The 12,984-nt window shown below is 38.3% G+C and overlaps 2 protein-coding genes across 2 annotated transcripts; both read left to right on the forward strand.

Annotated features, from left to right (window-relative positions):
- Positions 1-3,444: 3,444 nt before the first annotated feature.
- Positions 3,445-6,588, forward strand: LOC116735871 (3-mercaptopyruvate sulfurtransferase-like). The gene is made up of 2 exons (XM_032588015.1): positions 3,445-4,177; positions 5,867-6,588. Exons 1-2 carry the CDS (start codon positions 3,460-3,462, stop codon positions 6,163-6,165), a joined length of 1,017 nt encoding a protein of 338 aa, XP_032443906.1. The 5' UTR covers positions 3,445-3,459; the 3' UTR covers positions 6,166-6,588.
- Positions 6,589-8,714: 2,126 nt separating this feature from the next.
- On the forward strand, positions 8,715-10,827 carry LOC116735872 (3-mercaptopyruvate sulfurtransferase-like). The gene is made up of 2 exons (XM_032588016.1): positions 8,715-9,337; positions 10,027-10,827. The coding sequence occupies exons 1-2, from the start codon at positions 8,746-8,748 to the stop codon at positions 10,323-10,325; spliced, it is 891 nt and encodes a 296-aa protein (XP_032443907.1). The 5' UTR covers positions 8,715-8,745; the 3' UTR covers positions 10,326-10,827.
- The last annotated feature ends 2,157 nt before the right edge of the window (positions 10,828-12,984 follow it).

The following is a 12,984-nucleotide window of genomic DNA, read 5'->3' on the forward strand; positions in this document are numbered from 1 at the left end:
GTGAAGGAAAATCATAAAATATTCTTACTGTAAGATATTCTCCAAGAAATACCACTCAGCTGTTTTTGGCATTTCTGTAATTCTGCTGTGTTTTAGTGGCCAGCTGAGCCTCATGAACTGAGGACGGTAACTCAGCCCCTCAAAATCACCCCATTTCTGTATTTATTGACAAAAGCTCTAACGACAGTTATTTAAGTTTTAGGTCAGACAAATGTTTAGTGGAAGTGTTTCACTGACTGATATTTGTGCAGTATCAATATTTGAGATTTCATTTAAGTTCCCCTTTAAACAGGTTTTCTATTGCTTAAATGTGTGTGCTGTCAATGGAGAGACAGCGCCCCATCCTTAGTGTCAACCTTCTTAGTTTGGAGAACATAACAGAACAGCTGATTGTCATCTGCATAAAGCTGATATTTAAAAATGTATTAATGACATGTCCATATGAGGGGGAAAAAGCAGGGGGCACAAATCTCACATCTTGGTCATATTCTAATTAGTAAAGCGGTGACATCTGCACACTGGCGTCACAAAGGAAAATTTCTACTTTTCAGAACTTTTGTCCACCACTGTAAACCAGATTACCACAATTATAGTGCTTTCTTCTTTCATACTGAAATTGTGTGCGAAAAGTTTACGTTTTTTTGTTGTAAAAATGCAAGTTTGTCTTTCTGTGTGTGTTAATCCTTTTTTGGGTTAGCTGTCTGCCTTTAAGTTGGAACAGACTGCAGATCTCCACAGAAACAAAACAGCAGAAATAAATAATGGATAGATAATCAGTCTTATTTCATGCACACAAAAGATTACAATACAGAAATGTAAAAATCATAAAGCATTTTCAAGGAAGGATTGTAGCAAACACAAATGTAATATGTTAGAACTTGACATAGTTTTCTCTTAGTTTGTATTTAACTTGTTTTTTATTCTTTGTGTTCAAAAATGTGCACAGCTGAGTAAAATCAAAACACAGAAAACACAGAAGTGAAGAAGCAGCTGCTCATATGATGCAGATCATTTTCCCTATATTCTATTTATACAAGGTCACAATGTATCACCATGATGATCTTACACTCAAATGAGCATTTGCGTGATTACAAACCACTAAAAGAAGGATTTGGTCAGTTTCTAATCCTGGTTTTCTTTCCTTAATCTTTGTCCTCTGTACAAATTTCACAACAACAAAAAAACAATTATCTAATTTTAGTTTCTCTTCTTGTCTGGCTGCTACTAAACGCCATGAAAGGTCACCAAAGTGGTGGTTACACTCACAAAAGATGGTGAAAGTTTAATGTATAAACTATTGGACAGTTTTTAATTTCATCAAGCCAGTAGCTCACACAGTATGGTACAACCTCTATGTGTGAGTGTGTTCCTGTGCTGTTTTAACACCTAAAGTAAATAGGTGCTATCAGTCTGTAAATAGACCGAAAGGTGAAAAGATGCTTTAGCAAAGTGGGGCTTTTATTGTTATTATTAATTGCTTTTCTGGTTAATTGTACAGAATAAATGTCTGAGAAAAAATTTCAAATTATCATTGTGTCATTTTTACATGAAAAAATCTGACATTTTAACATGGGTATGTACACTGAGAGCTACTATAACTACAGCAGAAGACAAATGCACTATTGATTACTTATTTTATGATATTATTGCATTAACTACAGGCTCAAAGAATGTTGTGCATGCACATATTTTTCTCCTTTGGGAGCCGGAACTTCTGTTGCTGAGCCAACGTTGTTCTGTGTTAATGTTCAATCCGCGGGCTCACTACTTAGACACAGAGTACTGTCATTTCAAGGTCGGAGGCTGCAGTGTTTTTGTTTGGTTTTTTTCCCTCTGTCCCAGTTTTTCCATGCAATTTGTATTTTGCTTATCTAGAGAAGTGAAGTGAGGAAAGAGTTCTTCCTTCAGTGGCTGCTCCTGCTTCTTTATTGCAGTAACTCACTCTACCATGATAACTGCACTACCTTCACCGCTGATCTTTAGATAGCATTGTGCTACATACACAGAGGACAGATGGTAGGGAAATAGATAATGTGTTGGGTAAGCAGGCACCGCTCAGGTGCACCTGCAGAAGGTGTGCACCCCCACAGAAGAAGAAATCTGTCATCATCTGTGTGTGTGTGTGTGTGTGTACAAACTAAACAGTGGTACATTGTGACCTGATAAGATTTGATCTGTAATAATTTCCCCATTTCTTAAACACTTTACAGAAGCACCCTTTTGAACCAAAGCAAGCTAAACTCAGGTTAAAGGTTACAGTCGCCCTCTAGTTCGCGTTTTGTTACGAAAATATGCCTTTTCACTCACTGCTTTTTGCTGCAGATACTTCTATAGATCATCTAGGGGTATTTTTCTATCGGGTTTATCCCACTTTCCCAGTTTACACATCCATAACCCAAGCTGGATTATGGAAGTGTTTGCGAATCCCGTCGGTGCTTCAACAGCAACAAAATGAAACACTGCCATCAAGTGGACAAAAAATGTAAGTGCGCAACAGATAGCGTCAAAACTCAAAATTGCCAGACGAAGAACATGTGGAAACTCATCTAAAATAAAACTTATTTCTCCATTTGTTGATCATGGCCGTCACTGGAGCTTGCTGGAGATTCAAAGCCTTAGAAATGGCTGTAATCCTTTCCAGACGACTGTGCCTTTGTTTCTCAGCTGTTCTTGGCCTTCTTCAGATGAGATGAATTTTGAGATGCTTCTATTGGTCTTTTTCCAGCCTGCTTCATCGATTTAAGTAAATTTCTACTTTACATAGGTCTGGATGCGGCAGTAATCAATGAAACTGAAGTCAGCTTCCCAAAGACGTAATGATTTAAGGCCAACCAAATGCTGCCACCTGCTGACCAAAACGTGTAAGTGCAGCCCAAACTAATCAAAACGTTGTTGGTTCGTAGTCTTTACTTGAAAGATGGTTGATGTTTTACATTTTTTACTGTCAGTAAAAGATACAAAAATCATCATAGGTGCGTTTAGTACTTTAGATAGTTTTGACGTACTCATGTCAATCTATGCACAAATGTTTATTAATAATCTGAAAACTCAACTTGAGCAAAATCTGAAGTTAGTAGTAACTATTGCTTTTCTTAAAAATAGAGTGTAATCTATTCATGGATCTTTTAGTCGATTATGTGATCAAATATTTAAAATCGTGCACATTGTAATGCATTGTAGAAATAAAAAAGACAGAATTCTAATTCAAAATGATTTTATGAAAGATTTATTATTATTATTATTATTGTTATTATTATTATTATTATTATTGCATTAAAATGTTGTTTTTCCAATGGTTCTCATCTTTGAAGCTTGAAGTCATACTTACCTCTTTGCAGGATGTTTAACCTGATAAAGACTTACCTAGAGGAAACTTTAACTGTGAAATATTTAATTTAAAAAAATATAACATTACATAATATTTTTTGAGTAGTAACAATTATTTCACAGTTTCAAATAATGAAAGAGTTAACAGAGCTCTTTGACTGGATAGATAGAGATCAGGGCGGGACGAGCGATCGGTTAAATGCCAACTGTTTGCAGCTCAAGTCTGTTTGCTCCCCGCTGTCCTGCCGCTCATTCCCCGTCATGGCTGCTCCCACTCCCGCTGTGGTCTCCGGTCAGTGGCTGGCGGATGCCATCCAAAACAAACTCGTCGGTCCAAAACTCCGTATCCTGGACGGGTCCTGGTACCTACCGAAAAGCAAGCGGGACACCAGAGAGGAGTTTAACCAGAAACACATACCGGGAGCGTCGTTTTTCAACATAGATGAATGCTGCGATCAGAGCTCCCCGTACGACCACATGCTGCCGACTCCCAGCGACTTCTCCCGGTATGTCAGTGACCTCGGCATCGGGAACGACACCCACGTCGTCGTCTACGACACCAGCGACTTCGGCTCGTTCAGCGCGCCCAGAGTGTGGTGGATGTTCCGGGTGTTCGGACACAGCTCGGTGTCGGTGTTGGACGGAGGCTTTAAGCACTGGGTGGCTGACGGTCACCCGGTGACCTCCGACTACACCAAGCCGGAGAAGAGAGACTTCCAGGCGAGCCTGAACCAGTCCTGGGTGAAGAGCTACGAAGATGTGCTGCAGAACATCAAGACGAAGCAGGTCCAGGTGGTGGACGCCAGGTCTGGTGGCAGGTTCCGGGGTACGGACCCAGAACCAAGAGGAGGTGAGGAGGATCAAAAAAATGCATTGTTAACAAACATTAATAAATGCTTAATGTGCTTATATAATAACCCTAGATTCACACATGAGACCAATTTATGTAGGAAATGGGCTGAAAGTCAAGCCTGAAATAGGATAATCCAAAAATTTAATGCCACAGAATACAGCCAGACTGTGTTTTACTGGTTCTGAGTCAAGAGGTCAACTTTATTTGTGGCAGGAAGAGGTTGTAAAGCAAAGGAGTTGATTAAAAATAATGAAGAGTTATCTGCTGTCAATCCATAAAACCATAAAAAACATGTAAAATCAGTTGCGATAAACAGAAATAAAGTAATTACTGGAGATGCACTTGTAAGCATTTTGTGGTCAATGTCTATAGGGATCTATAGTTTTGATAAAGCGTTGACTTGCAGATATAAGTTTCAGGTTAATTTAATTTCTCTTTTAAGAGGTGAAATAAAAGAACAGCATTGAAAATGGTTTATTTTATAAGTGGGAGTGGAAGGTCTCTATAAAACAGAATTATACTATTTTGAGGCAAAATAGAAATGGAGTTGAAATGTAAAAATCTTAAAATTAACACAATAGGCTACATTGGTCATCTAGCTTATAAGTTTCCAAATCTAGCATGTTCCATCACAGATGTTGAAAGCTCAAAAGGGTGAAATGGAGAAAGTTTTCTGTAATACGGTCAGCCTTCCTGTTATCGGCTGAAAGTCTCACTCTCTCACACTTCATCTCAGTATTCTTTGTTTTAAATACTTTTACTGTCTTTACTTCTGACTTAATGTTAGAAGTAAAAAAGTCAATCATTTGAATTTCTCTCTTAGACCGCAACTCCCTTCCTCCACTGATGCTGGAAATGATAAACCTTGAGCCTTCTTCCGTCAGTAACAACTTCTACAGTTAGGAGTTATGTTACCATGACGCCGTTGCACTAATTTTTACTAATTTCTTTTTTAGTTTTCCAACAATCAGTTTCCAGACGTTTTCTTGGTCTTAATTGTTTTCTTTCTCTTAATAGCCAATTATAGAACTCAGTGCTAAAGTTGAGTTGTTGAATGCAAATGAGGTTCAGTGGGTCTTTATTCACACTTCAAATTACTGTTAGGCTAAAATGGAGTTGTGACTGCAAAGGTAAAATCACATTTAGATTGGATTATCCAACTACTGATTTCCCCCCAATGCTATTGATAAATATCATGTAAAAGTTCCGGTTGACGAGGGGCAAACTATTCAGAACCAGCAATAAAACCTTAAAATAAAATCTGTAACTAACAGGAGTTTGGTAAATATGAGGCCATCAATAATGTTATATTGTCATTTATTTTTTATTGTCCTTAAAAGTTACAATTTCTGTTGAAATAAAGCCATAAATCTTGGCTAAAAATCATTGTCATCCTAATTCAGCGATGCTGATATGAAGCCTGAAAAGCTTGTTGACTTGGAGATGAAGCGTCCCTTGGCAGCCACGCCCAGTTGCTACACACGGTTGTTGCTACTCACAATGACAGTGCACAAAAATCTTCCGGCCTGATTCCCACAGCAGAATAATGTGAACTCTGTGAGGGTTTTATGAACCAAGTGACTTCATTGAAAGTGCTTCGTGCAGTCGTTGAACTTCACTAGTTGAAAACAAAATAATTTTTTGACACCCTTTCCTCTCCCACCCCATTTATCTATCTCCTCTCAGATATACAGTCTGGGCATTTCCTCGGAGCAATCAACATGCCCTACACAACTTTCCTGGAATCTAATGGAAAGCATAAGAGCACAGAGGCCCTGACCAAGCTCTTCCAGAATGCTGGAGTGGACCCGAAGAAGCCGATCTGGGCCTCCTGCGGTTCGGGAGTCACCGCATGCCACGTTCTTCTGGCTGCTGACCGGCTCGGGCACGCCGATCTTTATCTCTACGATGGCGCCTGGGTGGAATGGTTCAAGAGGGCTTCTCCAGACCTCATCATCTCTGAGGGGGAGGGAAAGAAGGCATAAAAGATTTTAAAATAAGCCAGAAGCTGGACTCGATTGCTGTTTGAAATGAGACTAGTCTGTTTGCTGTGGAAATTAAGAGTACAACACTTAACTTATGCTGCAGGGTGTATATTTTTATTTGCTAATGTTGGGATGATGGAGAAAGCTATTAAAAAACTTCTAACGTTATAAATTAAGTGCTTTATAAATGTAAGCGAACAGGGGAAGGTGTTGGTTTTCTGCGGCTGAAGAGCATTTTATGAAACTCTTTTTACATTATGCAGATGTGACTTTTTTTTAACAGATCTATGTATAATTTTTCTATTTTTTGGTATCATGGGACAGCAGGAATATTACATTCCTTGATTAATGTTCATATGTAATTATGCACGATTTGCTTTTGTCTCCGAAACATAAAATGAATAAAATGTTACCTTGGGTAAATGTGCTTTTCTTTTCAAAAGATGGAAAATATGTTAAGCTTTATATACATAAAAATTGACTAGAAAAAGTCCAAAAGAAGAGAAATGCAAGCCTATCTGCTTCTAATTCCTATTCATGTATTTGTTAAGTGCAGAGTTTTATCTAATACAAAATCCAAAATGCTTATTATGAATTAAAAAAACAAATCCTAACATTAGTGTAAGAGGATCTCGTCACACGGTCCTTACCTGATGTGCCGGTTTTCCTAAACGTTAAACTTGTTCAACTGGATTGCAGTTAAGACATTTTTTCCTTCAAGTTAACGAGATCAAGACCAAAAAGCAAAGTGTAAAAATGGATAAAGAAGGAATCAGAACCAATTTTATAGGGCGAAATTATGTTCACACACAAGGAGTTTGACTTGGCTTCACACGTTCACATCATACAGACATTACAAATATATAAACTAAAGAGGAAACAAAATATAGGATAAAATGAACAGCATGTACGGCCAATAAAAAAGGCAGGTAGTGCAAATTTGCATATTTTGTTCACAGCAGAGTGGCTGACTGCTTAGAACATAAAGTGTTCACTATGTTTATCAGAGTGACATCCTCATGAAAGAAACTGACTCTGTGGCGACTGCTTTCGTCAAACTGTTTCATTTTTCAATGTCATTTGAGCAAAACAACCATTTCGCAACAACATGCTCCCCATATTACCAAGTGGAAAAATATAAACAGTATTGGACCAAGCACTCAGCCCTGTGGCATCCCATAAATAACTGAGACATTAGGGAGAGTTATGGATCACATAAATAAATAAATGAAAATTAAACACGCTGAGGAAGCCCAGCTGACATTAAACACGCCTGGAGCCATTTTGGAAGAGGACTTGGAGCGGCGCGGGAAAAACAAAACACATAGAAATACATTGGATTTAGAAAAGGCGGATTTGGGCATAAACTGGTATGTGAATGGTTCCGTTGGAAATGGATATAGAAAATGAGGAAGACATGGATTTTGAAGGGTGGACGCCGACGGGAGAGGAAGAGGAAGAGGACGTGGAAGAAATAAAATAGATGAACCAAAAGGGATTGGTAATATTCAAGGTAGTAAACGAGAACTGGAAGGAAGTAATTCAGAAGAAAAAAGGATAGTTAGGAGGAAAGTTGTGAGGGAGGAATTTAAAATAATATTAAAACTTAAGAATGAGGAAGAACAGGATAACATCAGCCACATTGTGGTGTCAAGAGAAATAAAAAAGAAAATTGGAGATGTTGAAATGGTAAAGATTTTGAGATGGAGACCTATTGGTAGTTTGTAAAAATGAAGAACAAAAGAATAAGGCTTTAAATGTGGACAATATCTGTAAAAAAAAAAAAAAAAACTGTGTTGGAGAAAAAAATCATGGGAGAAAATAAAAAAATAGAGGAGTGATTTATGGCATTTATGGCACCATTTATGGTAGGTGCAAAAGTGAATAACTTGAAGAGATTGTCAAAAACAATAAATGAAGAAAAAGTAGGAAGTTTGTCAATCCTCATTGAATTTGAAGAAAAAGAGTTGCCACAAAACATCAAAATAGGTTATCTCAGTTTTCAGGTCAGACCTTATATCCCTCCACCACTTTGTTGTTTCAAATGTCAAAGGTTTGGACGCATAGCAGCAGTTTGTAAAGGGAAGCAGAGATGTCCGAAATGTGGTGAGGATCACAGGTTAGAAGAATGTAAAGAAGAAGTACAAGAAAAATGTGGCAACTGTGGAGGGCAACAGAGAGTTGCGTATGGAGGATGTGAAGTAAGGAAGAAGGCAAAAGAAATCATACAGATCAAAATGACTAAAAACATAAGCAATGCAAAAGCAGTTAAAAATGTGAAGGAACAGAAAACAAGAAAGAGTGAACAAACAGCAAATCAAATTCCACAGCATATATATATATATATATATATATATATATATATATATATATATATATATTCATATGTATATATATATATATATATATATATATATATATATATATATATATATATATATATATATATTCATTTTTTGTAGATAGACCATCACGAACCACACTCTATACCAGTAAGTGGCGGTAATGCTACTAAACGTTTGTTGCCAACCGCCAGTAAATCCAAGAAGAAGAACACACGTCTGTTTTGACCTCTCCAACATGGCGGCGGATCCCACTCCTGCCGTGGTCTCCGCTCAGTGGCTGGCGGATGCCATCCAAAACAAACTCGTCGGTCCAAAACTCCGTATTCTGGACGGGTCCTGGTACTTGCCAAAAACCAAGCGGGACACCAGAGAGGAGTTTAACCAGAAACACATACCGGGAGCGTCGTTTTTCGACATAGATGAATGCTGCGATCAGAGCTCCCCGTACGACCACATGCTGCCGACTCCCAGCGACTTCTCCCGGTATGTCAGTGACCTCGGCATCGGGAACGACACCCACGTCGTCGTCTACGACACCAGCGACTTCGGCTCGTACACCGCGCCCCGTCTGTGGTGGACGTTCCGGGTGTTCGGACACAGCTCGGTGTCGGTGTTGGACGGGGGCTTCAAGAACTGGGTCGCTGACGGTCACCCGGTGACCTCCGACTACACCAAGCCGGAGAAGAGAGACTTCCAGGCGAGCCTGAACCAGTCCTGGGTGAAGAGCTACGAAGATGTGCTGCAGAACATCAAGACCAAGCAGGTCCAGGTGGTGGACTCCAGGTCTGCTGGCAGGTTCCGGGGTACGGACCCAGAACCCAGAGAAGGTGAGGAAAACAACTAAACTTTTCATGAACGCCAGTGAACAGGCTGCTCGTTAAAGATTACAGGATACAGGTCAAGCTTAAGGTCATTTAAAACACACAAGGCCTACTTCCTTTACAATTTAGACAGGAAAGGAGATGATATAGATAATGTAAATATTTTACATGTCACAAAAGCCATAAATTTAAATGACTAAAGTGGAAAACCAAGGAGAAGGATAACCGTTAGCAGACATTTGCTTGCTCTAAATATCTAAGTTGTGCTGGATGTAGGGCACCACAATGTGGATTATACAATAACCTTCGTTAAGACTTGCGTTAAATAAACATACTTTTGTGCTCATTGCAAACATAAACCCCAGATCGTGATAACATTTCCGTTTACTGGAACAAAAGCTTCTAAATTATTTAAATCACAACATTATGGTTTTATTAAAACAAACAAACCTGTTTTGCATATTTATGTAAAAATGTAATATTTAATGTAGACCCAGCAGTCCCAGATCTTTGGGATATTGTAAATACTACAGTAACGATACATTTGTGTTGCAGCCCAGGCTGGATTGGTATCACAGGGTTTTTAAATGGTATTTTTAAAGCGATGATGCCAACATTTCGGTATTCGATGCCTTTTTGTGAATAACACCATTTACCGGGGAACATTTTCTTACTTCTCTGTCTTCCCTGCTCAGATATTCTCCCTGGACATTTCCCCGAAACCATAAACATCCCCTTCACGTCTTTCCTGGATTCCTCTGGAAAGCACCACAGCCCCGAGAATCTGACCAAGCTCTTCCAGGAGTCCGGGGTGGACCTGGAGAAGCCTCTCTGGGCCTCCTGCGGTTCTGGAGTCACGGCTTGTCACGTGATCCTGGCTGCCCACCGGCTTGGCTACTCTGGGGTTGGTCTTTATGACGGGTCCTGGGGAGAATTTTTCAAAAGGGCTCCTCCAGAGTTCATCGTCTCAGAGGGGGAGGGAAAGAAGGAGTGATAGCCAGGTGCAATCACGAACAGGCCTCTTTTTGAGGATGGAAGCAACGTTTGGCTGCGGAGAAGCTTAAAATGCTAGCCTTGTATTACGAGGTTTATGCTGGGATGAGCACATGAAAGGCTCTGATGAATCCTGACTAACTTACAGAAAGATGCAGATTTTAAGAGTTGCAGAAGAAATCATTTCAGAGAATCTCACACTGTGCTATGCAAATATAATCTAGCTTTTATTTTGTGGTCTAATATAAAATTAAAGAAATGATTCATGTTAAATAATGTGTTTCAACGTGTATCATTGCTCAATAATGTGAAAACCGAACTGCCAAAGTGCCTTAAATCTGCATGCGTCTTACGGTGCTACGATCTCTGTTTTGTTGCTATACTGCTATTAATGTAATGATTCAATGAGAAATTATGCTAACCTGTAAATGTCGAGGGTTCTGTTGCAGAACTCTATGCATTTCAATTGTAGATCATAGCATTAAAGGAATTACCACATTGTATGTGATTTTCTTCAAGTGACTGCCTCTAGTACATTTTAAAAAAAGGTATAAGCTCACTTTTGTAATCATGTGACTGCGCAGTGAAAGTGATGCATTAATCGTCCGACCAATTAAAACGCCAACCTGAGCAAAGAGGCGGCTGATTATGAGGACGTGCCACGGCTTTGTGCCATCTGTACAAATCACACAGCATCATGTGTTTTTTTTTTCTTACTGTCTAGTAAAATGAGGCTCTTTCCATTCACATGATCCGTTTTGTTTATAACTTCTTTTTTTTTTTGTACTCAAATCCTGTTTCTTATCACATGATGCTCCTCTAGGCAGCTGCAGATTATTTCTTCCCAGATATAATTCTTTGTACCTCAACGAATGAGCCTAAGAGAAACATTATGTTTACCGTACATTTATTAGATTCCTCCAGCAACGTCTTAAAACTAAACCTGTCTTTGCAGTGATGTCATTTTTAGCAGAATGTTTCTTATTTAAAAAAGCAAGACCTAACTTTGTAGGGTTTTTTTTTTTCTACCTCAAAAGATTTGAATATTATTTTGCTGTATTTAAGGACTCGACAGAATCCGAATGAATCTACCATTGATCAAGACTGATGATCACACATTCACATTACTACTGCTGGCCTTCTTTATCTGACTTTATAGCAATACATTCTGTTGTGAGCATGCTAGAATCACAAACTTCAAACTAATTGGGATTTATGTGATGGTAAATAGTTTATCTGTGTATAATTTAATCTCTTCATTGAAATAGCTCAAGCGCTGAAAGGTTTACAGGGCTTGAGCCCGGTACTTTATAGCTGTGTACTTTATAAAGTTGGTTTTTATGGAAGAGGGACCAGAAGAAAAGCAACAGAAAGTACAGTATTTGGTTTATTACATGCTATGAAAGGGATGACACACACCTTTTGCTCTCTGCTCAGAAATTTTCTGTGATACTGATATGAGGGCAACGTGATAGTCCACGCCAAAACATTAACTTTGTTGTACGCAACCCGCTTTGCAATCGACTGTTTGCCTACAGTCGTTTTAAATTATGAAAACTCTCTCTTTTTTTTTTTGTCTTAGCTTTATCTTCCTAACTAATTCTTTGAAATATGACTTTTGATTTTCCACATCATTTTTTTCTGCTCAGTGAAGTGGACTAATCTATCCTGCAACGCGATGCTACCACTTTCATACTTTGGTTTTACCAATGACATAAAGATGCGTAATTTAAAAAAAAACAATTGTTTTTTTTTACATTTGAAGAAAGCATTAGTCTGGAATTTGACAAGACTAAATACTTTGGGTAATTCCGGCTGACTTTAAACAGGAAAGTTGTAAAGAAGTTATTGTCCTATGCGGTGTATGTAAATATCTGGTTTCAACATGCAAACAGAAAAATATATACAGGTATTTCTATGGGGAACGTCGAACAAAATGACGCAGGCTTTCCCATCCATCAGTGTTTAAAGTCTTAATTCACAACTAATGCTGCTGTGTCAAGAGTCACTCGGTACAATTTACTTCACCATGAAGTATTTTTAAAAAATGTTCTTACTATAATGCTTCTCTCAAAGTAATGTGAAATAATGTGTGAAATTGTTCTCTGTAGCTCCCATTGATGTGGTTCTGTGTTGTGCTGGAATGAATGTAAGCAGATCAGAATAAGTAGGAATCATGGTGGAGTGAAGAAAAACAGCAAATATGCTTGATTTCATACAGATAAGCTGATTCTCAAACGCTCTGCTGCAGAATGTTTTCGTAGCTCAAAGCCATTAAAGTATAACTAATTTTTATGTGATGTGTTAATAAGAATACATTTTTATAAATGTATTTAAATATTGTTTTGTTTTTGTTTTGTTTTGTTTTGTTTTATTCAGAAACTGTTTAGGTAGTTGATCCCAAAGCATAATTCAAAGTATCACCAGGGGAACTTGTCTGTTCCCATTCCCAGGACCTATTATGTTTGAAACCTTCTCATTCACAAGAATGAGAAGATTTTCCTCTGGGGAGCTGCAAATTCTTTCTTTCCAGAAATATCTCATTGTACATCATTCATTGTACAATCTATCATCGATAGAGGAAGTTACAGAAGTGGCTTGTATTATATTTCTTAGATTCATTTGGTAAGGGTGTTGTGGTTATAGATCTTTAAAATATT

This window comes from Xiphophorus hellerii, chromosome 16 (assembly GCF_003331165.1).
Source record: "Xiphophorus hellerii strain 12219 chromosome 16, Xiphophorus_hellerii-4.1, whole genome shotgun sequence".
Taxonomy (NCBI): domain Eukaryota; kingdom Metazoa; phylum Chordata; class Actinopteri; order Cyprinodontiformes; family Poeciliidae; genus Xiphophorus; species Xiphophorus hellerii.